Source organism: Melospiza georgiana, chromosome 2, assembly GCF_028018845.1.
Source record: "Melospiza georgiana isolate bMelGeo1 chromosome 2, bMelGeo1.pri, whole genome shotgun sequence".
Lineage (NCBI taxonomy): Eukaryota > Metazoa > Chordata > Aves > Passeriformes > Passerellidae > Melospiza > Melospiza georgiana.
Genome location: NC_080431.1, coordinates 62152640 through 62180535, shown reverse-complemented (window position 1 = coordinate 62180535; position 27896 = coordinate 62152640). Strand labels below are relative to the sequence as shown.

Genomic DNA, 27896 nt, shown 5'->3' with positions numbered 1-27896 from the left:
GGGTGACAGTCCACCAACAGTTTAAATAGATGTTGCTTCTAAAAGTAATACTTTCTGCTGGCAGGAGAACTGACTTTTGCAGCTTCAAATGTCTGTGGTACTAGCATTAGCTGTGTAGCTGCTTTCTGCCTTTGTGGCTCTGACAGGATGTGAATTAGATTCAGCTGAAGAACGTGAAGCCCTTTTCTTGGGCTGAGTGAGTGCTCTTCCTTGCAGACTGCTGTGGGATGGAATGCAATTACTGCCACAGCCATAACTAGAAATAATTGTGCCCTGTTATGCATGATGCTGTTTTCAGCTCTGTTCTGTCACTCAGAGGCATTTGGCATCTTGATCCACAGATGTGCAGTGTAGAGTGTGTAGGTGGCAGGTAAGCCATAGTATTTTCAGTTCTGTAAAATCTCACTCACTTCTGGAATTAATGCAATAGCAGAATTCTTTGAGGAAGCTCAGTGGGCAAGTGTTCAATTCCTTCATATCTGAGAGGAGTCTGCCATTGCTGAATTTAAACACTTGAATGTTTTGTGGGTTCAGGTCAGAGTAATTTGAGGTTGCATAAGCAGAACAGGTTTCTTATGCAACTGCAGTTGTTCATGTGTTTGTAGTGAATTGTGTAGTGACACAAGAGGTTGTTACTCTGAGTGCCAGGAAGTCAGCACTTCAATTGTTGAGCCATTGTTCCTGAAAATATAGTTACCTCTGAAGGGGTTGTAAATTAAAACCCATTTTTTCTTACAGCTAGCCTAGTCTGTTCCACTTATCATGAGAAATGAAGTAGATTGTAGTCATTAGTTCTTCCTTAAAATCTCATTAAGATTCTTTTGTTTGTTCTTCAAAGCTTTATTTATGACCTACAGTTTTTGTCTTCTAGGTGACAAAACAGGAACAAGGCCAGAGTAAGTGTCAGATTTTCTTTATGTTCCATGTTGTAATAGAAAAAACTAAACAAATATTTTCACTTTTCTGCTGGTTTGATATTGAAAAAAAGATGTGCATAACCAACATTTGCCATATAGATAATTTAGTAATGTTTGGTCATGATTTTAAGCAATTCTTCCTTCAAATGCAACACCTACAGCTTATCTGGCATCTGCCATAGACCGATCATCTGATCTGAAATGTGGTTTCTGCAAACTTGCAAAGTTCTCACACCACGGGCTTGAACCCTGGCATAGGATCTGTGTGTGTTAATCCAAGTCACTCCTAGTTGCAATATTCATGCAATGTGAGTGCAAAACTGTGTAATCACTCACCTGAATGTTCAGTGATATTTACTAGACATGTAAAAATGTTTGGCAGTATTGAAGGACCACCTAAACATTCATTGTCTCTCGTAGAGATAGCAAAGCGCTGAAGGATGAAAATCTACCTCCAGTTATATGTCAAGATGTAGAAAATTTACAGTGAGTAGTGGTTTTTATTTATGATGGTTGTTTAGCTAAAGTATTGTATACTGTTGATGCTCTGTGACAAGAACATGTTCCTGCAGGCTGCATGAAGGCTACATTTTTCTCAGAGTATTAAGCCTGTTGCACATGCATAGTGAGCATTGAACCTTATATCCGTATTGCATGTGCATCTTGGATCTTGTATGGAATAGAGAATTATAAGTGTCTTCTCTCGGGCAGGAAGGAAATGGTTTGTAGACTGGGCTGCATGCCTTGTATTTGTGAGTTCAAAGTGATAATTGCTTTTACACAGATGCTCATGTATTACTGTATATATAAAATGTTCTGTATATCTTAGTTTGTCAGGGGTCAACGTAACATTTTTAAACGCTTGCTATTTAAAATTGAGGAATTTGGGGAAGGGGGATTGCTTTTGTTTTGGTTCGGTTATTTACAGTATTAGCATGCTAGGAGTTAAGATAGTACTATGCCCTATGGTAATTTTACTGTTCAGTACTTGGTTTTGGAAAAATAAATTTAATAGCTGTTTAAATAATGTGAACAAGAGGTAAACACATGGGTACTTCAGGTTCATTATCTAATGTTTCTTTCCTCCCCACCCCTGTTTTTTTACCTTCCCCAGGAAATTTGTGAAAGAACAAAAACAAGTTCAGGAAGAAATTAGTAGAATGTCCTCTAAAGCGATGCTTAAAGTTCAAGAAGACATTAAAGCTTTGAAACAGCTTCTCTCTGTAGTTGCCAGTGGGTTACAGAGAAACATTCTTAATATTGACAAGCTGAAAGTTGAAACTGCACAGGTATAATTGAATATAACCTTTGTAATGTAGAGTTTTTATGCTGATTATTTCATATAGAATAGCTAGCCTTTTTTATCAGTCAAGTTAACATGTGTCCCCATTAAACAGCTGTAAACAGAATGAAAAATTGAATCACTTCTAATCTCTTTAAAGTTACTGGGAGAAACTGAAATTTGTGCTGTCAGTATTTTTAGATAAGTACAACAGCAGTAAAATGACTTCTATTCAGGAAAGCAGTCCTACATAGCAAAGGCGATAGGCAGGAATGTTTGTGCACTTTAGTTCAATTTTAGTAGTACATTCAGCTGCTAGTGAAGACACATTTGTAACAACATGATAGACTCTGGAGCAGCAAAAATACAAAGACATGTTCTTCTGATGGCTTTCCTTTGGAGGAAAAAAAAACAGATTACCCTATAATGTTTTAGGGACCAAAATTTCTTGATAAGCACTACTATTCATTTAGGGAACTTAAGTCACATCCAGTGTGTGTCTGAACTGTGCAGACAGTTTGATCTCAAGTTCTGATGCAGATGCTTTTCAAGTTCTGTACCACCTTTATTTCAACTAGCATGTAAATAAGTGATAATTAATTCTCAAGTCAAAAATTTGATGTTTTTCTGTATTCTATAGTTGCCGCTTTTCAACAATTTTCTATGAAAACAAAAGCTAGTTAATGATATTTTTATATTTCTGTACATAATTCAGTTGAGTATAGTCACAGAACCAGGCACTGAGAAATTCTTAATGGTAAAATCATTAGGAAGTATTAAGCAGAAGTGTATACTGTAATTATCATGTATAACATTATAATTTCCATAGGCATTTTTCTAACGTGATTTATGTTTTTTTAAAAAGTCAAAATAATCCTTTTTTTCCTATTTTTTCTCTTTTAGGTGTGTTGCTTCCTTGTACTTGACTATTGCTTTTTTCCCCCTTTACCCCTCAATAATTACAATATTTCTGAAGTAAAATTAAAAAAATTGTCTCTGACAGTTTACTGTAGTATTTTCTCAACTTGTGAGCACTTAATGTGCTTTCAGTATGTGCTGTCTTTTGTTCTGTCCCCAAACTTTTGTTGGTATTTGCAGTTCTCCAACTTTCTGATAGTCAGTTCTTTGGATAAATTCTGATCAAATTTTATCACAGTGTTAAATACATGAAGAAAATACTTAATGTGAGTGAAGAGTAGAGTCCTAGCATTTTTATTTTTGAACACTTTGTGCAGAAGCTTATATTTTATTAATTTTCTCTTGTTTATTTAGGAGCTAAAGAATGCGGAAATAGCATTGCGAACACAGAAAACTCCTCCTGGTCTTCAGCATGAAAATACAGCCCCGGCAGAGTAAGTTACTGTTACTCGTAGAAAATAGTCAATAATACACCTTGAAGAAGAGGAAAATTGAGGATACCTTATTGGAGCCTTTCAGTACTTAACAGGGACTTGTACAAAAAGCAGGAATAGAATTTTTAATAGGGCCTATTATGACGGGGACAATGATTTTAAACTGAAGCCGGCAGATTCAAGGAAGAAACTTTTTCGATGAGCGTGGTAAAAGTGGAAAAAGTTGCCCAGTGACATATTGGATGCCCTGTCCCTGGAAGCATTCAATGTCAGGATGTCCTTTCTTATGGCAGGGGATTTGGAAGGGACCTTTCAAGGTCATCTAGTCCAACCCAACTGTTTAAAGATTCTATGAACTTCATAATATGATTTTTTTCCCTTGCTTCTTGTAACATGTGTACGGAATGCTTCATAGAATCGGTGTTTTATTTCTTCACTTAAATTATCTTTGTGTCTTCAACATGAAAAATACCCTTCACTCTTGTTGCGATTGTAGAGTGACATCAACAATGTCATGCAACCTAACTGTGCAATTAATTGAACAAAAATTGGCGGCTAACAGAGATCAGGTAAAAAATTTCAGACAAATTAGTAAAGTTTAATCATGCAATTTCACTGTATTACTTATCTAGCTACTTCAGAATCTTGGTCGAGCAGTTTGAAGTACAGCTGCAGCAGTACAGGCAACAAATTGAAGAACTGGAGAATCATCTTGCTACTCAAGCAAATAATTCACACATAACTCCACAAGGTAAATGTTTCACTTCTAATCTTTTGTACACAAAGAATTTAGCAACTTATAATGATAACTTAGTAATTAAACTTTCCCCTCTTTCGTTGTTGGGTTTTCTCATTTAATGTACTGAACAAATTAGTGTTCAGATGAATTCTGTAGTTGTTCAAGGTAAAGATTTGGAATTAAAAGTTCCATTCATAAGGGTTCTTAAGCTATTTAACATGGATCCATTTACTGAGTTGCGATTTTTAAGCCTGGTTTGTTTTTACATCTGCATCTCCCTTCACCATCTAGCTGATGTCTGGCACCTTCTGTTTTGCACTGGCCTTCTGGCCAGACAAATGTGGGTGCCTGGTCTGTCAGCACCAGATCAAAATGAGAACTTTTCCTTAGTTTGCAGCCTGTTGGTTTTGCTGTCAATTCTGAACAACTGAGAACATTTTATTTTGTTTGCTGCCACATCATTCAATCTTGAGAAAATCTCTCTGGTCAAAGAATGCTGACCTCTGGGCAGTAGTCTTCTGGTTGTTTACCATTCCTGTGGTCATAGACAGCTTTATATTCTGGGCCATTTTAGATACAGGTCCTGCAATAAGTAATGATTTCAAGTGCTTGTCTTTTTGTGCTAAGTGCTACTTGAACATCTTGCCATCACAGAATGGTGCACAAATTTTATATGGACTTTATATGTCAAAAAGCAAGAGGACTGTCTAGATCTAGCTTCCATAGTAAAAGATCTGCTGAATCTTGAGGGTTCTCTATCTTTGTGTGACCGTCTTCTCCATCAAGAATGAGAAGGATGCCTTCACAGGTTTTCCTAAGGTTTTCAGCAATTTCTGCTATAACGAAAAGGTTCCTTGCTTGTGTAGGCAAGGTTCAATCTGTTGTGTCAGTTTGAGCATATTGTCAGCAGTACCTGGTGATCTAGTCAACACTATTGCATATGTAGCTGTTATCATACAGAAAAAAACTTCGTTTGCCATGCAGATTTCCATGACTCAATGTCCTGAAAATTTTGCAATATCTTGTAGTGTCAGTATCAGCAAATTGCCTCCAGACCAATTTGAAACTTGTGACCAGTCTTCCTAGATACTGCTGCTTCCACAACCCTGTGGGCTGGCATGAATTGATTCTACAGCTTTCCTGTTTTTCAAGGGTGAAATTCCTCTATGGACAGGCAAACATTCAGTTCAAGAATCATTACTAGATCTATACATCTTCAAGAACTTGATAGCTACTATATGCATTTCAGTGTACATATATCTAAATATATTTGTGTTCAGGCTATATGTATCATTCAGAGGAAACATAGTAGCTGATCTTTTCACAATGAGAGAACAACTTCAGTACTTTTCTGTCCTCCACTTTGGTACATTGTTTCAGTGCTTCTATGAGAACAGCATTTTTTTGTGAGCAGATACCTCATTCTGCCAAAATCCTTGAGATTTTCCCTTTGGTGCTAAGGTTTTGCCTTAGTGTTGGGTCAGTGCCCTGAAAATACTTTTGTATCTCTGTGGGAAATAGGATATCCCAAATAAAAGGCAAGAAGCTCCCTGTTGGTCTTTCTCTGATTGATATCCTCGTTGGTAGAGCCAGATTAAGAGATCCTGTGATGCTTATTAATTATGTCTTTAAAATGTAAATAAAGCTTTCATTCTACTACTTCTTACAAAATCAACTGAACACTTAAGCATGTTTTAAGTCAGAAAGAGTGGAAAATATATACAAAGGCAAGCAAATCTGATTTAATGTATCTAGGTAAATGCCAGTGAGGTAAATAAAGTTCCTATGTAATTAGGTTACAATTAGTTTAAATGTTACTTTTTCTATATAATGGAGTCATAGGAAGCTTTTTACCATATATATAAAAATAAATCTGAGAAAACAGTACCTTTCAAAATAAAGTCGGAAGCCCTGTCGGAAAGTTATTAATTATAATTAATTAATTAACATTTATTAATTATTTTTAATTAATTATCCAAATCCTTGGATAATTTGTGGCACCCAATTTCTTGCTCAAATCTCATTTCATGAAATTGTGTTTTGTGTGCTGTATGGGTTTTAAGTGATTTCCTTACTTTGGTACAAACACGAAATCTTTTCTTCTGATAATGAGATTGTTACTTACCAATATTTTATGTGCATCTTACAGATTTGTCTATGGCTATGCAGAAAATCTATCAAACATTTGTAGCTTTAGCTGCACAACTTCAGTCAATACATGAAAATGTAAAGGTATGTTTTGATGTGTTCCTGTGTATTTCCTGTATGCCTGTAAAGGGTCATCTTCAGGTGGTTTTGTTTTGGGTTTGTTTGTTTGGTGGTTTTGTTTTTGGGGGTTTTTTTTTTGTCCTTATTTTAAATTGACTGCTTTTAAAATTTTCAAACTGTCCTGGAGAAGTGCTCTGATTAAAAACTAGCTTTTGTTCAACTGAAATTGCATATAAAGTATTTACTAATTGGGATGACAGCAACTGACCACAATCATTTGTGTTACAAAATGTTTTTCATTTAACTCCTTTCCTTCTAATTGTTGATTTTTAAAATGTCTGTTTTCAAGATCATGCTTGTATGTTTTGATTTTTGCCCAATGACCTCTTGATCTCAAGCAAAGATGATCTAAATCTGCTCTTGCTCAAATAGGTAACAGGAGAAAAAAAAAAGTGACTTTCCATATGTAAGATTTTTCAGCATATCAAGGAGTGTTGGTTAGAAAGTTGTGTGCTGTTCATTTATTGTTTTTAAACCTGGCTTTCAGGGTAAGTAGTATTTGTAGAAAGAAAAATAAAAGTATCAAAGGTCCTAATTAGGCCTGTTTCTTCCATCACAGACTAGGGCTCATTCCATTTCCGTTTTCCCATTTACTGTTCTGGATATGTTCACAAAATGTCACTGTCCTCCAATCCTTTCAATCCATGATTTTTCTTGAAAGCATCAGAATCCTTCCTGGCTACAAAAAACCAAACCAAAACAAACCAACTTGAAGAGTATAAATGTTTCAATTTGTTTCTGCTAAGTGACTTTCTTAATGGAAATAGCTCTGTTAAAACTTCTTCTGGTTTCCTTCTCTGAGCTTCTTCTGCGCTGCATTGCTAGTTCGCGAAACATCTGAAATTTTTTACTTTTTCTGAATGAAGTTCAGAAATACTGAGGATCTTGTATGATCTTGATTCATTGCATTGCTTCTGTCAGCATAGATACTCACTGGTTTACAAATACCTGCCAGCAGGTATTTGTGCTGCTCTTAATTCCTTCAGTTTTGCTGCCAGGTGTAGAATGCATCAGTTCATCCATATTTTCAGCAGAATTGCACAAAAGGTTTCCCAAATGTTTTCAGGGCTCGTGGCTTCTGAGATCTGAGTGTAGCCTGAGTTTGTGCAGTGGTCTTTGTGATGATACATATGAACAGCTGGATTAGTGTGCAGATGTAAGCCATAGCATCTTCAGTACTTGTCAGTGTGACTGAACAGGAAAGACTTTTCTTTAGTTTAGAGTAGAATTCTATTGCCTGAAATTAAGGCAGTGGTTTGAAGATTTTTCTTCTGGGAAATTTTTTTTGAGATTTAATCTAGTGGGTGAATATGGATGCTGGTATTTTGGAAGGCATTTTATAAATAGAGCATCAAAAAGCAGAAAGATGCATACTGCTTAAGTGAATCTGTCATTATAACCCTCTGTTTTAGTTTCTCAGCTACAAGATGCTAGAAGGGGAGAGCAGTTTTGAAACTGGTCTCTGCCTAACCTGATGGTTATGATATGGTTTGTGGAAGGCAGAGCTGTGATAATAGTTCATTTCTTTGCCTGATGAAAAGTAAGTGTGCTTGGGCACAATTTGAGTAGGTAATGTTATTAAATCATTCAGCATAGTATAGCCTTAAAAACTGCTTTAGGATTTCTAATGGATTTTGTCACCTCTTAGGGCAGTCAGCATGCTATTGTATTAAATTCCATCAGAATTTTACAATTGTCTTTTCTCTCCAAAGACAGCACTTCTAATGTGGTAATGGGGGCATTCTTTGTGTGGTTCCTGCTGTTGCTGGTTGATCTGGAATTACAGGGGTTCAAATCCTGAGTGAGAATTTTTGGACTGCAAACTCCTCTTTGAGGAAACAAGCATATGCTTAGCCAGGAGCATAGGACCATGTATGCCTTCTATAAACTGGAAACAGTTGTCCTTTAATAAATCAATTTCATTTAAAGATTTCCTGTTATAAAATGGAAATAATTATCAGTTACCTAGTTAAAGATTTTTATTCCATTTTTGTTATGCAAGATACCTGTAGTTTCCTCATCTATGACAGACAGAAATTGTTCATGATGAACAAGCCAAGCTGGGCTATTGCCGCAGAAGGTGGTGGAGTTTCGAGGGGGGGAAAGGGCAGAGGCAAGGGAGGGTGTGGCATCATGGCACAAGAGATGTGGGCTTCCTGTTACCCTAAGGCAGAATGATCTGTTGCATTTGCTGTGTTACATTGCTAATGAAATGCATCAGAAACAAGAGTGAATTCAAAAACTTAGCTCTTTGGTAAGAAGAAATGCAAGAGTGAAAGGAAGGAAAGAAACACAGGTGAAGGTGATAGGGAGCAAAAGCAGACTCCATGGTGGAAAGGTAGCACTGAAGAAAAGGGTGTTATTTTATAAGCTAGTAATGTGGCTTTATTTTTCCTCTTGGATCAGCTAAGTACAGTGATTCAAATAGAATTGTGGTGATTTGCTCCAACATTGAAAGACACAGGCTGACATACTGAATGGTATCAGTTATCCTCAATGGCTTTGCAGAATTTAAGTATGCAGCCTGTTCTGGCTGTGGCTGTTGCAAACCAGTTCTTTCTATCTTATAACCTGACAAGGTTTTTTGGGTTTTGGAGGGAGCTTCTCATTTGTTTTGGTGGTGGTGTTTGTTGGTTTGGTTTATCGTGGGTTTTTCTTTGTTCTTTTAGAAAATGTTATTTATAACTCAGCATCTCTTTCCTTATTAAGTTGAGGGTTTATGTCTGATACATGGAACTAAAATAGCTTCCTCCCATCCCCTTCAGATGCTCAAAGACCAATACCTTGGCTACAGGAAAAGCTTTCTGGGAGATGCCATGGATGTGTTTGAGGCAAGACGAACAGAAGCAAAGAAGTGGCAAAGCGCGCCACGCGTTACCACTGGACCGACCCCTTTCAGCAACATACCAAATGCAGCAGCCGTTGCAATGGCTGCAACACTTACTCAGCAGCAACAGCCTGCTACAGGTCTGAGTGCATTCAAGTTATAGATTATTAGTGTTATGACAATAGTAAATTTGTGTAACATTTTCTATGAGGTCTTCCTTTGTGTTAGACTGAAAATCTAAACGTTGTGATGAGCGAAGTTACTGATACATAGCCAATAGAAAAATGCAGGGTAGACTTAGCAATAATTATACAACAGATACTTAATCTTGTGGATCTACTTGTATTAGTGATACTTACTGTATTGTTCTAACTTACCCCTTGGAATGTGAGTCTTCACTCTGAAGTAACATCTCTGAATACACGTAGTATAGCCTCTTTCCAGAAATTGTATCATTACAGTAAATTATTTTAAATTGGAGAGGAGAGAATATCTAAATGCATACTATGTTTTCTTTATGTAAGATTAATAATGCTTTTTTATATAGCACTTTGGAACTGTAAAATGAACAATGCTGTAGAACAAGAAGGATAGTGAAGCAAATCTCTGTAGAATAGGAAGTCAAATGCCTGGCTTATTTTGTAGCCAATTCTTTTGTCAGTATGACATCGGAGCATTTTGCTGGCCATTCTACTATTGTGAATAATTAGTAGATAAAGTAGAGTGGGTCACTGGTTCTGCCTGTGCATGTGAGTAAGAGGAAGACCAAAACAAAGGAAATGCATGACCCACTGCAAATAAAGAATGGATACATGTGGCAAAGGAAATAATTTAAGGCACCTTAATTGAGGTTGTTAAACTAACCAACCTTCTCTGAGGAATTTCAGAATACAGACAACTGAATTTGTATGTCATCAGGGACCAGAAATAAGGTCAATTCCATTTAATTTTACTTGAACAGGGATATTTATCTCTGTCAGCAAATTATGAAGAGTATCAGTAGCTTCATTCTACCTTTAATTTCCTAAAATATTATTCACCTAGGTGTACTGAAAGTGATAGTGCTTTCTCTGGTCTTGTAACAGCAGTGATATTTTGAATGATAATTAGAGACGTATGCAGCAACCATGTTAAGTTTGACACATTACTTGGTTGTCCTTGCCTTTTCATAAGAGAAATACAAAGTGCTTCCAGCCCTCACCCTTCTAAACAGCAGGGAGATGGGTTTAAATTATAGGTATGACAGATTACTTTGAACAGACCCCAAAATCTTTGTGAAATACTACTTTTCAGAATTTCAGTCATAGACCACAGTCTTTCTGTTGTTACTATGTTAATTCATTGAAATTTTGTTGAGGTGGCACTTTCAAAAGAGTTTGGTTTTAAACAGAAAACATGAGTTAATATAATATTATGCTTCAGAGGTTTTAATACTGATAGTAGTATTGTTGCACACTGTTTGTGCAGCCTAATATTGCCAAAGTAATTTACTCTTCATCTTTTTCGTTATCTTACATTTTTTTTAAAGCCTCTCTTTGGTCAGTACAGGATTAGTTGTTTATGAAAGTCATACTCTTGGGATGTCACATTTAAAATCATTCCTGCACTTTTATGAAATGAAGTGAGGGATTTGAAGTTCCTGAACTTCCTAGTCCAGATTCAAGGGAACTGCTAATAACTTCAGTGAGCTTATGCCACTTACGGCATGACTTTGTGAATATTCTCTTAGTAATAGGAATGAAGAGAGGAGGGGGGGGAAACTCAAATGGCAGAATTGGCCTGTACCAACATAACTGAGGTAATGAGACTCTGTACCTGGAGATATTTTGTAACGTTTTGTAGTGAAAGGAGCAAATGGGAGTGTGTGAAGGTTGGTTTGTGGTTTGTCTCTTTTTTTTTGTAGTTGTTTTGACAGAGTATTTCAGAACCCAACATTGTGCCAACTACAAGCATGATGCAGATAGAACAAAGCCATTAACTTATATCAAACATGTCAGCAGAAGTAGACAACAATATTTTTACTACTTATTCAGTTGAAATACTTTTACCCTCTGTGCAACTCACTGGAGGACCTGAAGAAATAGATTGATGTTCTGAGTGGCACTTTAAGAATACTTGAAACTCTTTAGGGTTAGATGAAAGAAAAAGGCACTTGGAGTTCTCTCTAGATCAAAAGTAGAATTAGTCAGGCCTAAACTATTTCAAAGATACCTTGAAGCCCTAAAAGTTTGTTAAATGGGAACATTTCATAGCTTTCCTAAATGACTCATTTCAGAGCTTGACTTTTTCCTAGTTTCAGATTAAGGCTGCCAATTTTTGTTTTGGAGAAAGAGAAGAATCTGTTCTTTCAGTTTTGCAGGAATCTTTAAGGACTGCCTCATCTTCATTTCCTTTTTATTGCTTGAGTTTTTAGATGGCCATTTGCTGAAGTAATGCAAATGCTGCATGTTTTAGCTTTGTATTATGTTGTCGTGAATTGGATATACTATCTGCTAGAAGTTAAAATCATACATATTTCTTTGCAAGATCTGGATCTTGAAGAGTGGGGTAGATGAGGGATGGGAAAAGGTTCTGAGAAAAAAGGCTATGAAAAGAGGTGTATGTAAAGGGAGGGGTAAGGGATGTCTGTGTAATACCTGATCTGCTATTGCCGTTTTTGAAAATGAGAATTAAACAAGAAAATTAATCTGGCCTTTATAAAGTTCTTGATGAAAAATGTAATATATAATACTCTAGTATTGAGGGATCAGGATGCTTAGTCTCTTTTAAAAAATATTTGATGTTTACAATGTTAAGTATTTAGTAAGATTAACTTAGAGTTAGTTACTGTTCTTTCTTTGAAAAAAGATAAATAATAATTTATTTTACATTTCTTTTCAGAAGTCAAAAGTTTAGTAGCTACATCTAAGCTGTGGGATCAGGGAATGTTTTCCCAGTTCCTGGGTGTAGATATGCACCCTGTGTTCTCTCTGTATGCCCAGACCTTTCTGGCTTCTACTGAAATAAATAAAGCCAGTGAGTCCTGGCCATATGAAAGAAAGGGAGCAAAAATGCACTCCACTGCTCACCTGGGATGGGTAATCACAACATCAGGATTGTGGTGTGCACATTAAAGCACAATTTTTGTGCAGTTTTTTAAGCTAGAATTATTGAAATTATGCTCACGTTTAGGCTGTACACAACTTTTCTCCCTAGCTTGGCACTTTCATTCTGAGCACAGCTTTTTTGGCACAGCAGTGAGGCTGGTCATGCTTTTCTGCAGTAGCAGATGAAATTTTAAACACTGCCTCATCTGCACCCTCCCTGAGCAATCTTGAACAGCGTGGAAGTTCCAATGATAGTGGCTAATCTACCTATTTATGTTGATGGGATCACAATATAAGATTTCAAAGGAAATTAAAGCCTAGTGCACTGAGACCTGTAAATGCATGAGGCTGCAACTGATGTTTTTTTGGGTAAGACTAGACTGTCTTAAAGAAAGGCTATTCTTTAGGCTCACCTTTTGTCATACAGAAATAACCCCCTAAGAAACTCACTCTCTCCTTTACTGGTGAAGTACAAAATTAGTCAAAGCATTATGAAGCTGTTAGCACACTTTGTTTTGACTTAACTCAGTGTGAGACTGAAGTTCTAATTGGAAAGGATACTCAAATTTTATAGCACTTAAACTTCTTATTATGTGGTTTGATATTGACTTTGGTTAAAATGAACCAGTGTATGACTTTGTCACAATCAGATCTAAATTGTAATGCTAAATTTACTCACTGTTTAGACCAGCTGTAATTTTTAAAAATTGCAGAACATCAGTAGGAAATCTGTCTGACCTGTCTGGCTCTCTGTAATAGGTCCTATTCATTAAACTGAAGTGCTCTACAGGGCAAATACATCAAGTTCTAAAATGTTAAAACACTTTGTTATAAAGAATTTGTCTTGTACCTGTAATAGCCGGAAGTGCCATTTTTTCTTGCTAATACTCTCGGCTTCAAGGAGTCTTACTAGTCTTTTGCTGTTGAATATTATGTTTACTTACAAGAACTATAAGCAGTGATGATACCTTCAGAACATTATGGTACAAAATCAACAAATATCATATGCTGCTGCTCAATAAAAAGTTTGTTAGCCTAAGGCATAAGATCCTGTTTTATATGATCTGAGGTGTTTTAGTATAATGTTTTATACTGGCTCTAAAAAAAGCATGTTGCATTTGGTAAAAAGCTTGGCCTGGAGGACTGTAGTGTTTTGTTTATAAGGTCTTCCACTAACAGTGCCTCCTACTGAGATAGAAACCTGTGTACTTGAGAAGGAACTGGATATGTGTTTTTGGGTTCTTTCAGTTAATTAGCTCACTGACTTGTGTAGGGGGTTTTGGTTTTTTGTCATTTTTCTTATTTTTTAAGAGCTGCTAGGTAGATGTATCAGTATTTAAACTGGATGTAAACAACTTTAGTTTGAAATCTGTGGAAATTTGTAATTGCAACATCTGATATACTTTTTTTTAAATGGAAGAAATAGCTTGGGTTTTCCAACTATTCCCTGCTAAGCAGAGTCTGAAGGCTAACAACTTTAGTTGGCCTTAAAATTTAGTTTTAACACTACTTGGTGTATACAGATGTTATTCAGCTTGGATCACGTAAGAATTTTGTGTTCCTAGCAAAAGTTGTCACTTTTCAACATACAGTGCCTTTCACTTGATTCAAAATGATTTTCCATTTAAATCTTGAAATACTGAAATTATTTTTAAGAGCTTGAAATATTCACATTTTAAAACTATATATAAATATTTGTAATGGGAAATTTTGAATTGAAATAGCCTAGATGTCATAATGGTTTAGGAAAAAGGTCAAAGGCATCTGAGCTTTATAGTAATATTTGAATAAATCATCACTTTCACAGAACCAGGATGTCAAGTATGCTCAAAGATGGAGAAGGCCATCTTGAGCAGAGGTGTGGATGTCTGTGGATTAAGAGTTTGGCACTGTATTTTATCTTTAATGGTTAATCTTTTTAAATAGTGCACTGAAAACTGTTTGAAAAAGACAGGAATAGAAGATTGTACTGTGAAAACTGTCAAAATATATTAATTATTTATCAGAATTAATTATTTTAAATTGTGTTAGTGATGGGCTAGCAAGTTGATTCTTTATTCCCCAGGATTAAAGTAAAATAAAAAAAGGAACTGAGACTGTAAATTTCATCTTGGCAGACTGAAATTGTTTTTTTGACAGTCCTGCATCTTAATGTGGATACGCAGGGAAAGTACTGTCAACTTTTTTAAATTATGGAACAAACTCTGAAATTTTGAATGTATCTAATTCATTAAGGTACACAGAACTGTGCCTTTTGTAAATGGTTATTTAAACAGGTGGTTTGACTAGTTTACCTTATTGAATGGTGTTATGTAGCAGAGCTTAACAGAACTCAGTTATCACTTGTGTGGAAAAAAAATGAATTGTCATGTTACTGTGTAATTGACTTGCTTAAAAATGAACAATAAATTTAATAAAATAAAGTCATTGTCTTGTTTTTTATCTTAGTGTTCTGTTTAAATTTGGATGGTATACTTGAGTAGTTTTGAAGACTCCTATTTATTAAATTAATTTTAGGTAATACAGTTTTAGTTACATTAGTGTCAATTCTTATGTTTCTAATTTGAAAGTTCTCCCTTACTCTGATTCCATTAATACAGGTGGCAAAATGTTGTTACCTATGAGTTCTCTCAAGGTTTTGATTAACATTTTAAAGCTTAAGGTGAGACTGGATAACTTTTAAAAATACTAAATTATGTTTTTATGTTATTAGTTTTGGTTAGTTTCACCTTACTGCAATCAATATTTTCTTAGATTTTTGGTAAGTGAATGTAGAGGCAGACAGTAAAGTGAGAAATTTTGATGAGGTAAAATCTGGGTTCTTAATGGGGTTTGTTGAAAGCAATGATGTTCACATTATCAAATACTTGAATAAGTAAATAAAGGACCTCTTTACTGCCAAAGAGTAAGGCAAGTTTGTTCTCATTTTTTTTGTACCAGGGCCACAGCCATCTCTGGGAGTTAGTTTTGGAACGCCATTCGGCTCAGGTATTGGCACTGGCTTGCAATCAAGTGGCTTAGGTTCTTCAAGCCTTGGAGGTACACTTTAACTTTTCTAATCTTTCATTGAATTATTATATCGCACAGCTGAATCTCTTGCAAACCTTGCACTCCACTAAGAGGATGATATCTTTCAGGGAAAGACCTTACAGTTTGGCAGGTCTGTGCTTTCCAGGCTTCTTCCTTCCTAGCAGGAGGAGTTGCTAGGGCTAAGCCATTGTAGTGAAACCCCAAGATAAACAGGATTAGGTAATCACAAGAGCGGTTGTGCTCTGAAAGCTAGGGAAGGACATCATGTGTGTTAGAGCTACAACTTGACTGAATATTACCTATATGAAAATTAGGCACCTGAGACATTAGATCACATTGTAGATAATCCATGGGAGTTTTTCACCTTTTAACTATAGGGACCTATTTCTGCTTGTATTAAAATGAGAATAAATGTTAAAAAGTTACTGCCATTCTGTGATCCTGAAATCTGTTTGCTTTAGCACTCACTCTGTGCCTGAGTGCTGAGGTGGGGAAAAAAATCTCCCCCCCAGCTGAAAAAGCAACACGTGAAAGTGAGGGAAAAATACTTACCAAAATGTTAATAGTGCTGGTGTCGACTGTATTCCAGGAGAACACATGACTGAAAAAGTAGGCAATATTAAAAAAAATAAATTCCAAGTTAATGTAGACATTTTATTTTACATGTAATATGCTCTCAGCACTAGAGCTACAGATAGAATTTGAGTAGCAGAATCTAATGGACATGTAACTTTCCTGTCTATGTAGGTTGGGGTTCCTACAGATACTAATGTTTTCTGGAGCTTTTATAAGATCTGCAAAGAAAATGGTTACATCTGCTGAGTGCAAACATAACATGGCTTTTCTTGTTACATCCTCCCTTCTCTGCAGCCTCAATCCCCATTCCTACATTTTACCTTTGAGCTGAACATATGAGTCAGTGTTGTAATGTATTGAAAATAATTAAGCGTCACTCAGTATTGGGAAGATGATGCAACCTGGATGTTACATGAGCTTTACCTTTAATAATCATCTTAAAATACCTTTCTATCTACCAGTGTCCCTTCTCATCAGATTTTAAGTGTTTTCAGATAAAAGAAAATCTATATACCTAAACAAGGAGAAAGTGAAAATAATGTGCTAAAAGGAAATTACTTTAGAATTACCAGTTTTTCCTGCAATGTTTTTAAATGCCTTAAAAAACAAACCAAACAAAATTCTTCCATTTCTGCTGAAAAGGTTGTAGACTAAAGATTGTTCACTAGTCTTACATATGTAAATAAATGAACATTCCAATTGCTTTTAGTTTTGTCCAAAATCCTGACTTGTATTCTCTTTTTTTTTCCTAGCTCTCTGCCTAGGAAGGTATTTGTTTGCATCATTAATTTGCAAAATGTCTTAACAAATCCATAAGGCTGTCTGGTAGAAGCAAATGTAGAAGAATAAACACATACCTGCAAAATAGCCTGTAGGTGTGTTCTTGGAAACAAATTGGCTGAATGATTGCTTAAGTTTGTTTGGGATTTTAATCTTAGGGATTAGGGTTTTTGAACAGGACAGTTTCTTGTATATGCTCTGGAAGTTTTATTTTAATTGGGGAAATTTGCTCTCTTTCCTTGATTAATGTTCAGTTTACATTGACAGTGATAAACAGAGGCTTTTACATTTAAGTGTATAAATTATTAGCATAGATCCTATGCTTTGTTAAATATTTGCAGACACCTTGCCTGATCATTGGTTATGGATTTCAACTTAGAAAAGACAAAAAAGTATGTAATTTAAATGAACTGTCTTACATGGAGATGATACTTGTCATTACCTACCCTTAATTTGATTTTAAAATCTTAGAAAACTTGAGACTACTGCTCCAGATAGTGTGTTCAGTCCTTACTGGTTTTAAAATCTCAAAAATATTTCTGTAAAGGAATGGTAAATGCTCAGTTTGCAGTAAATAAAAGGATTTTTCCTCACTTGAAACTTAAGATGGGAGCATGATTTCCCCAAACATAAGTACAAATACTATTTTCTTTTTGAAAACCTGAGACAGCCAAAATCAGAGTATACAGTGTTCTTACTGTTCCTATTGTCTGGCCTCTATTTCAAGTTTCAATTTAGTTTTTCTTCAGTGACCTCATATTAATAATACAATTTGAAATCTTAAAAAATTTGTATTATAAAATATGAATTTCAGTTGCAAAATCAACAGAATTAAATTTTGTCACAGCTGTACATTTAAGGCTGCCCTTTGATGGTTTTTATTCTGTATTTAAACTATGTTGTAGTTTCCTAGATAAAGCTCATTCCTAATAACCTGGGAAGGGAACGACTCTAAAATAAGCCATGTGTAAACTGAAGAAAATGCTTTTACTCTGTTTTAAGCATATTTCTTTTTTCTAGAGTTGTAGATGAAGATTGTGACTTTCTGTAATAAGTCATGTAGCTTATATCTGAAATTTCTTCGTTTTGGCTCATTTGGTTACCATTTCCTGCCAGTTTAATGGCAATTCAGTAGATAGTTTTTAAACTCTGAGAGTTCACACCACCTGTTTTTATAATTTTTTCTTTATTCAGTTTTGGATTTTGAAGGTAGTATTTTTCTCAATACTTTCCAATTTGCACTGTTTTCTTAACATGATGCTGTGTCAAGGATAAATACTCTTCAGATAATAATCTTAGGAGTATTTTTTTACAAATAATGCTTAGAATTATGTTTGAGTTTAGAGTACTCACCTAAAACCTATGTGTCTTTAATTGCTGTGTCTGTAATTTTTTTTGTTGTATGTCTTTACCATTATTCTACTAGGATTTGGAAGTAGCTCTGCCTTTGGAAGTAGTGCCACAGGAGCGTCATCATTTGGGTTTGGAACTACAAGTAAACCATCAGGAAGTCTAAGTGCAGGTTGGTTTGTTTCTTTTGAATTCAAAAATCAAGTTTATCTTAAAGCAAGTTTTATAATCAAACTGCTGCTCTCACTCCAAGAAATTGATTGTTTAAAGTTGCATGTGTAAATCACTGTTAACATAACTATTTACTTGCTAGAGACACATTTTCAGATAAGTTTCTGGGTTCTGTTGAAGGTCTCCTATGTAGACAGTATTGATTGAGCATTAATGTTTCCCATTTCATGGTGTCTGTCCCAATTAAGAGTGGAAGCAGAAGGTCAGATACAGCCTCATACAGAGAAGAGCAGTTGTCACTTGAATGCATGGTATGAGTTACTGATTGAAATTCGTGCATAAATTAGTCACAAATATACTAGTAATTTGACTTAGTATATTTACTAATAAGGTTAAAATTATTTTCTGGAAGCCCAGAGGTTTCCTAAAAATATATAAGTGCTTACTCTGAATAGTGATTTGTATGTATTGTATCTCTGTATATATTTATAATTCATTATATTAACTACTTTGAAAACATTTCCATGGCAATTGAACTACACAGTACTCATTGAGCTATTTTGGTTTCATTTTTTGGGGGGTGATAAAATATGGATGCTATTGTGCCTTAACTGAAAGTCTGAAATATAGCTGGCACTTCTATTTACCTTTTAAATAGGAATAGTAGCTTACTAAGTTATTACTAAGCAAATAGCTTCTATAGTCTGTCTTGAAGTCTTTTTTCAATGGCACATTGAAGGAGGATCATTTCTCAAGAAAAATGTTTGATCAACTGCTATTAAAAGAAAAGAGCATTTTGCTGATATTTACTAGGAAGTGCTATGATTTGTATTCTGGATTCTCCTTGGTTAGTGATGAGTTGCTAGGCCTGTAAAGTACTTTAAGCTTTGCATTATAAGGTGGAAATGGCTCACTGGGTTGGCTGTGTAACATTCATGAATATTAGCAACCTAGTAGGTTCTTTATGGGACTCTTTACAGTATCTGGTGTCCAAGCATCAGCCTTCTTTTACTTAGCTCTTAACATGAGAAACAATTGGAAACTTACACTGCTTATGGTTTTATCTTGTAGCCTATTGTTCCTGAGTCTGTATTAAATAATATTGCAGCATTTAAAGCTGCTGGATTACAAAGTTAATAGTTTTTAACATACTAAAAGTAGAATTACAAAACTACTTGTAGGGATCAGTTGTCCATCACTAAATAAGCATCAAGCCAAAATAAATAACAAGTCTGTCTTAGCTACGTTGGTGGTGTGCAGAGGCAATTTAGATACCATTTCCCTCAAACCAGACTTTGTCATGGAGTCAGTGCCATCAGTCTCTTTTGCAAATGAAGGGATTGCATCCAATAAAATTAAGATTGTCAGTTACCTCAGAAAGAGTCTCAGCTACAGAAAGTAGCTGAATAAAACCAAGTGAAATGTAATTTCTGTCATTTTTTGCTTTGAAAATTAAGTGGTCATGAAATCCTTATCTAGATGGGTTATGAAATAGAAACTGCTATTAAAAATTTGGGAGTCCAAAAACGCACTTTTACCTTCTCTATCCAAAACCTTATGTCATATAGCACCTGGATTGTGTATGATCTGTAATTTTATTGAGGGTGTATAAATGTGTATAAATTGGTTTGAATGATACATGAGGCTAGCTAGATTATATTTACTTCTTTCAAATTTTTTGTGTCCTGTTTCTTAGGTATCATTTACAGGATCTTGAAAGCATACTCTAGTTTATCTTACAATATAATGGTTGCATCTTGTTTCTGAATCTATTTCTTTGAAAAAGCTAAGAAAGTGGGGTGAATATGGGTTATGGAATTCACTGTTGTTGCTGCTTGGGTTTAGATATGAGCAGTTAAGTGTTTTCCCAGACAAATGTGTCTGGGAACACTAGGTAAGTGTGTGTTCCAGCACACACTGTTCCAGGCTGCTTAGGCTGCCCCAGCTCTCCTCCACGGATTTTTGATAAGTTAGATCTTATTTTAAAACTATAATTATAGATCCCCAAATTAGTTCTATCAGGAGTTTGATTTTTATAAGTTAGGTTTAATTGCTTTAAAAGATGCAAAAATATTTGTAGCGGTATTACTGCTCTTCTTCATTTCACTTTGTGTTTGAGGAAAAAATTCTGAGTCCTCTGATAGTCTTTGAGCATCTTCTAATAGTAAATTTGGCTTGGTCCAGGAATGGTTGTTGTGTTCATCAGCAGATGAAGAGCAGAGCAGCTTCAGTGTGCTTGCATTTTCTTTAGTGGACACAGATGTGAGATGGAACAGTGAATCAGGTGTCCCTCTTGAAACACAGAGACACTCCAGAAAGCTGACTCCAAAACAAGTCCCATTTAATTGCTACTCTTATTCATTTAATGGCAACCAAAAGGCTCATGTTAGTGAGCTATTGTAAAGGACATCAGACTCTCCAAGTAATGGGAAAAGGAAAAAATCACCATTACATTTATTTAACAATTTAATAAAATGCTAAGAGGAAGGCGAGTGTTCAAACACAATTTTTGTGAAAACAGATGGTAAATATACTTTAAAGATCTGAGTTGAAAACTCCTGTTGGAGACTTATTTTTATTGAAGAATTGCAGCCTCAGTAAACTAGATAAGAGATAATAAGTGGGTTCATGGCTGTGTGGACTCATACTGCTGAAAAACAGACCTTAATATAATCTTTGAGCAGCTTTTAGATAGAAAGGCTATAATAAATCAGTCAAAGCTGTTCTTGAAATACTTTTTGATCTAGAGCACCCATTGTGGCATGGGAGATGAAAGCAGGAATGGATTGCCATCTGATGAACTGCTGTTTCTCCCTGTAGTATTAAAATTACCCAAAAAAATGCTGTTATGGGGAGGTACTCACCTTTGGCTTACCAAGCCAAAGGGCTGACAGAAGCAGAGATGTACAAACCCAGTGAATAAAGTGTGATCATAACACTGGAGAGATGTGAAACTGTGTCCTTGAAGGACAGGTTGTCATTTACTTCCTGAAAATCACTGTTCACACATAAATAATACTAATTTCAGCAGAGATGTTGTTGATCACATTATACCTATGGTTCAAGACTGTGAGTCTTCCATCTAAACTGACCTATTCTGTGACTGATCGTCTTTTCTTGCAACAGAAATAATACTCAATGTGTATCTTGTTTAAGTTTTTTATCTTGAGGATTTTTCATTTGAGTGTTCAGCTTTAGGGTTTGGTTTACTTCTGATGAAACTTGGTGCCTTGGCCTTGTTATGCTGCCATGACAGGAGAAAACCATACATACAAATTTCACATCTGCCTTTGTATACTTTGATGGCTGCCCTTAATGTCACTGCTAGCATAACAGCTATTACTTTCCAAGCTGTATCTAAATTAACAAGCATGTTCTCAGTCTTCCATCCCATATCTTATGCATCTCTTACTGTAATATTATTCAAGTAAACTGTAGCCTGCCTTCCCTGCATGCCTCAAAATAATCCCTGCATCTAGAAGCAGCAAGGTGGAGGTAATTGATGAACACTTTACTCTTGCCTACCGAACTCCTGACACTAGAGGTCACATGCAGCTTTATTATGAATGGCATTCATGATGTTTTCTGTGGGAATCAATGCTTGCCTGTTATCTCACATACATGAAAAGGTAACTTTTTTTCATTCAAGAGACTCCCTGATCAATCTTAGCTGGGATTCAGAGTTATCAGGGACATGCAGTAACAATTGCATGTGTTTTCACGCCTTACATCCTAGGATGAATGACAAATTAGCCCATAAAATTTAGACAAGACCCAAATGACCACTATCAGTCACTCTCATTAGTCACACTCCAGATCTACACAACCATTACACTGACAATGAGTTCTATGCAGGCAACTGCATGCTGTAGGACTGTGAGTTACTGGAATGTTGATAAGGAATTTTCTTGACAAGATGTGTGCAACCCAAGTCCAGACATTGCAGGAGGAACAGTTTCATGTTATGTTTTGAAGTATTTCTTAATGCAGTGTCGGTAACAACTGAGAGAACAGAAGACATCAGGCTTGTGAGAGCTACTTTAGGATTCTGATGAGACAACAAGTTGGGCTTTTATTACTGTACTCCAGAAATATTTTATGCATTGAGTTGAAGATACTGATGTGACCAAAGGACTGCTTCAACTGTCCGCTAGAGAACTAATGAAGCAATATAAAGTAATGCATATTGAGAATATACCTTTCTTGATTGTGAACCAGTCTCATTTTTCTTATTATCTTAATTGTTTGCAGGTTTTCATACACAACTTGTATGAAGCTCTTTGTTAAAATCTGAACTTGCTCATGTCTTATTATTTTGTGGTCTCTTGAGACAACAAAAAGTGAAGTTATGAAGTTCTGCTTCTTAAAGTAATCTTTGAGATGTTTCTAGCATTCTCTAATAGTTGCAATTATTATCTAAGTTGATGATGCATAATTGATACAAATTTATAACAGAAAGTGAAATGAGTTAGTATTACTGTTGCTGGAAACTGTAGGGGGCTTTTTCCAACTGACCTGGTTTCACAGCTGCATATGTTCGGTTTGTTTACCTTGATAGTAGAGGGTAGAGGAGTTAAAATAGCACAATTTGCTCAGCCAGTCATGCAGTTTTTCCAAATCTTTGTTTCTAGTCTGGTTTTGGTTTGTCATAAGGGGTGTTTTCAAATACAAACAGTCTGGCAAGGATTTTTTGAGCCTTTTCTGCCTTACATGTAAGGTGTGATGTGTGCCATGTGTGTAAGACTGAGCACTTCAACTCCAGCTTTGCCATTTCCCTGCTGTGAGTGGAGTGGTCCATGGTCCACCTGTACCTGCTGCCTTCCCTTCCACCTTAGGAGTGCATCACATGTTTATGCTGAGAAGTTGAGGAATTGTGGTTCTTCTGTTGTATGATTTCAGTGGGACTTTGGTGTGCTACTCTTGTATGGGTAATGGTATCAGAGACTTGTGGTTTAGGATAGGATTGTTGGCATTCACTGAGGTGGTCTCTGTTAGTGCTGCATTATCCAAGATGCCATGGCAAGTCCAAGTGCTCTAGCAATGTGATTTAGCATCGTTGATCTCTGTTGGTATAAAGTGTTACAGCTGCTGGTAATAAAGTGGCTGCTGGTAAAAACTTCAAGGAGAATGAATTTACAATCCTGATAAAACTGATGTTTTAAAATATTTTTCCCTCCCCCATAAGGCTTTGGGAGCTCGACTACATCTGGGTTTAACTTCAGCAATCCTGGCATCACAGCATCAGCTGGCCTGACGTTCGGGGTGTCTAATCCTGCATCTGCAGGCTTTGGGACAGGAGGGCAACTTCTTCAGCTGAAGAAACCTCCAGCAGGAAACAAGCGAGGGAAAAGATAGGCACCCCTTTTAGGGAGGGGGAAGCGCATCAACTTTCTTCATCTGAAAAGTCTATTTTTGTAGATTGATTAATTAAATTGCATCCCAGGAGATTTATAAAAATTTTGCTACTTTTCCCTAGTGAAATCATATTGAACAGCTATTTTCTTGTGAATAGAAACCCGTTTATGTATTTTTATTTTGGGCCCTAGTTTTAGAAATGTTCTATACTGCATTATTATTAAAGAATCTTGTAAAATCATCTATTTAACCTAATGTTAGTAGCAGAATATTTTTTGTTAATAAGCTTTATACCATATGAATATATGCATATTTGTTTTTTTTGTACAGATAAAATATATTCTAGTACAAATACTAGAGTTCATATCTTCTGTTCCTGGATATGGCCTTTAAATCTACTTCAGGGTGTTTTTGTGTATATGGATGTAAATATATACAGTACAGTGCACACATCTGTGTGTATGTATGTGTATATATATATGTGTATAAAACACAGATGTGCATACCTTCCCCCATAGACAGATCTCCTTTTCTTTGTGTGTTCTGTTTCTCCATGTTGTCCTGTGGTCCCATATCCAGATGTTCCTAGGAATTTCAAATGGGGGGTCCCAGGCTGTGTCATCATTGCTCCTGTGTCTTGTTGTTTAAAACCAGCTGAAATACAATGTTTACTATTTCATAAAGTTTGGTAGATAGTGGTTAGTAGCTGTTTTGGTTTTGCTTTGGTTTTTTTAGCCTTTTTTGTGGCCCATTTAGCAGCCAACTCTAAAGAAGAATCTGGGATTTTGACACACCATTTCATAGGTGATGTTCCCAAAGTGTTGGGTTTTGTTTTTCTCCTGAGCTGGAGAGTAGGGCACTGCCGGATTTCAGCTGAAAGCTCAGGATGCCACAAGGTCTGTGTGCAAACAGGAGTTGTCAGGCTGGAGGAGCTTTTTCCTGAATGTGAGAGAGCTAAGATGCACTGTCCTATTGAAAACCAAAATTAAGTGTTACAAACCCAAGTTGCTTCATGAGCTTCTCTCTCTTCAGCCCTGCCTTAAAAGCAGTTGGGCATCTGCTTTTGAAAAAGGTGTAGTACAGTAACTTGCTGTTCAAAAACAGAGGAAAATTATGTCATTTGAAGGTTAAAGCTATTGCAGCAGTAGTTTATGAATCTTATATACTGTAACATCATAGCTTGTTGTTCTGCATCTCCAATTTGGTGTGCACTAGGAATATCCAGGAAAATATCGTAAGAAGGAAATAACAAATCAATTGATTCTTTGCAAATAATGATACTAGGTTGATGTGTGAGCATGAAACTTTGGAGCCAAGTTGATTTTATGTAGAGGTTTTGTCATTGGCTTTCTATTGTTAAAGTATTACTATCATTTTGTATGTTTTGGAAGTGTCTGCGTTCAGCAGCGATTGCTCTTTGACAAATGTTTGGTTTGTCACTTAATCTGATAAAATTAAGGGAAACTGAGCACAGAATTCTTCACTTTTGTACTTGTATGTTGTTGCATCTTTGTGAGCAGTCTCTTAGGAAGGGATATGTGTTTTTTTTAATGTCACAGAAAAATAAAGCTTATGGTTTATTTTGATTTCAACCTGTTTTTAAACTTTTACTGGGCTGCAGTCAAAACTTTAATGTTTGTATTTCTTTGTTACTGCTTTTTTTAATAGTTAATATGTTAAACCACTGGACTCTTATAATGTATTAATTTGTGAAACTAATTCTAAATGTGTACTGTTTGTCCATATGTGCAACTTACCATTGTGCAAACAATAAAACAATAATGCTGTGATCCTTGTAATACATATGTGCCTATCTGAGAGATCATTTCCTGTCATTCTCCTGCATTATAGGAGAAACAAAAACTTAATTGGCTAATATGTAGAACTGTTCTTCCTAGAATTCATATAGTGCAGAATTGTTCTTGCTGAAGTTAAGGCCTTGATCCTGGATTGAAAGTGCAGAGGGAGAGGGGGTAAAGGGAGGTGTTGTATTGTGGGGTTGTCTAGAATTTCTTCACTGCACAGTGTAAGCCTGGATCATGGTGTAATGTAACACAGCACTAGGAATGGCTTTGTAAATTGGGGAACAGTCTGAGCCTCCTGGGTACCTGTGCTCTACTTCTTTCCCGATTAAACAGCAGGTATGTCCTTAATTTAGCCTAAGTGAAAAGTGATTATATAGTAGAATAATCACATATAGTAGTACAAACTAAAGTCAAAATGGGATTTGAAGTAATATTCTCAGACTTTTACTTGGATGGTTGAATTTAGCCATGATTTTTGGGGATCAGCACTGTAGACATTGTTTCAAATTATCTTTCACCCCAGTTTAAAGATGTGTTAATATGATTAGTGTGTAATATACAAATGCATTCAAGGTTTGGCTTGGTTTTCTTCGAAGCAGGTTAAGAAGCTGACCCATATTTAAACTCCATGAAATCAAATCAAGTCTAATTTGTCTGTTCTGTAAAGAAAGAAAAGTCTGGTCTGGAAGAAGGTTCAAGTCCACGTGCAAGATATGATTTTCTGTTAGTTTGTACCTTGTTGTACAGCTGTGGTATGAACTTATGTATGTGACCTCTTTCTTTTACTAGAAGTAACTTTGTTTTTCCTTCAGTGTTCTCCCTAGGATGAAGACAGCAGAAGGGGAAGAGCTGTGCCTTAGATTACTTGATTCAGAAACCTCTTTCTTTGTGCTTGTGTGTGTCTCTGTTTCTGTCACATCATTTAGGTAGATCCTACACTTAGCTACTTATTTCTTGTGGATTGTGAGGTTGGAGATTGAAATAAGGTGGAGTGGGTCAGAGTTTATGCATCTTCATCACCACAAAAAATCCAAATTCAGCTACATTCCCTCCATCTGCATGTTCCTAACATAACTGCATTTTAGATCATGATTGCATTTATAGCATCAATTTTTTAAAAATTGAAATGAGGCTCAGGAATACAGCTTTAGTGGCCTTTCCCCCCCTGTTTGATGTCAGTGGTATTTCCACTCCACTACTCATGAGGACAGTAGAAATAATCCAGTCATTCATGTGAGCTCAGTTATGTTACTGGTAATACCTGGAATATGTCTGCAGAAGCACCTTGTAGATTCTTAATGGGAAATTAAGAGTATCAGTACCATAGAGTGTAAGTGTCTTATGCTCTATAAAAAGCTTGTTTCCCTAAAACTTTTTCAAGTTTCTAAGAACAAAGAGCTGTCTATGTGCAAATTTTTCCAGCAATTAATTATGTAGTTTTGGGATTGTGCTGTCAGGCTGTTTCTCTCTTCCCTCTCATTCAGTGGCTTCCAGCACTGTGGCTGCTGTCTCCAGACACTGATGGATGGTTAAAGTATCATGGGCATTGACTGGTATGGATTCTCATGGAAATGGGCATCTGGGTTTGGGGAGGGGAGTGACACGGAGTTGATGCCTGCAGCGGCTCTGGAAGACAGCGGTTACCCACTGTGACAGTGTCCATGGAGCTCCAGCACAGCTGTGACATTCCATCTCCACTCAAGCAGGCTGGTAGGTTCCTTCAAAGGAGGAATGAGGTGTGACGGGGATGAAGTGTGGGGAGAGGTGAGGGGATGTAAGGCACAAGCTTACTGCTGTGAATGGCACAACTCTTTTTAATTCAGTTCAGGATCATTTCTTCGGAGCTCAATGTTGAATGTTCATCAGGTGGCAAGAGGCTGCCAGTTATGTACTGCCGCCACAGGACCCTTGTAGGGAGTAGCTGTCGTGCAGCACGTGCAGTGAAATGATCAGTGACCTGCTGTGCCACTTAGAGCTGCAAGTCTGTGGGGCTGCGTGAGGTCCACCCAAGGATACTAAAAGAGCTGGTGGAAGAAATGGCTGAGCTACTTTCCATCATTTACCAGCAGTCCTGGCTAACCAGGGAGGTCCTGGTTGACTGGAGGTCAGCAAATGGGACACCTGTCTGCAAGAAGGGTCAGAAGGAAGATCCAAGGAACTACAGGCCTGTCAGCATGATCTCAGTGTTGGGGAAGGTCATGGAGCAAATCATCTGAGGTGCTATCACGTGGTGTGTGCAGGACAACCAAGGGATCAAGTCCAGCCCGCTGGTGGGGTTGTGAAGGGCAGGTCCTGCCTGACCAATCTGATTCTCCTTCTGTGACAAGGTGACAAGCTCAGTGGATGCAGGAAAGGTTG

General features: G+C 36.4%; 1 protein-coding gene across 2 annotated transcripts in view; it reads left to right on the top strand.

Moving 5' to 3' along the window:
• NUP58 (nucleoporin 58) overlaps positions 1 to 25520 on the top strand; it is a 35991-nt gene extending 10471 nt beyond the window's left edge. For both annotated transcript variants that reach the window (XM_058045059.1, XM_058045058.1), the window contains exons 7-16: positions 872 to 896; positions 1338 to 1403; positions 2032 to 2206; positions 3472 to 3551; positions 4184 to 4302; positions 6440 to 6522; positions 9324 to 9525; positions 15412 to 15510; positions 18284 to 18379; positions 23564 to 25520. In XM_058045059.1, the coding sequence (XP_057901042.1) occupies positions 872 to 896; positions 1338 to 1403; positions 2032 to 2206; positions 3472 to 3551; positions 4184 to 4302; positions 6440 to 6522; positions 9324 to 9525; positions 15412 to 15510; positions 18284 to 18379; positions 23564 to 23733 (1115 nt within the window). In that variant the 3' untranslated portion in view covers positions 23734 to 25520. The remainder of the gene's footprint in view (positions 1 to 871; positions 897 to 1337; positions 1404 to 2031; positions 2207 to 3471; positions 3552 to 4183; positions 4303 to 6439; positions 6523 to 9323; positions 9526 to 15411; positions 15511 to 18283; positions 18380 to 23563) is intronic.
• Positions 25521 to 27896: the final 2376 nt, after the last annotated feature.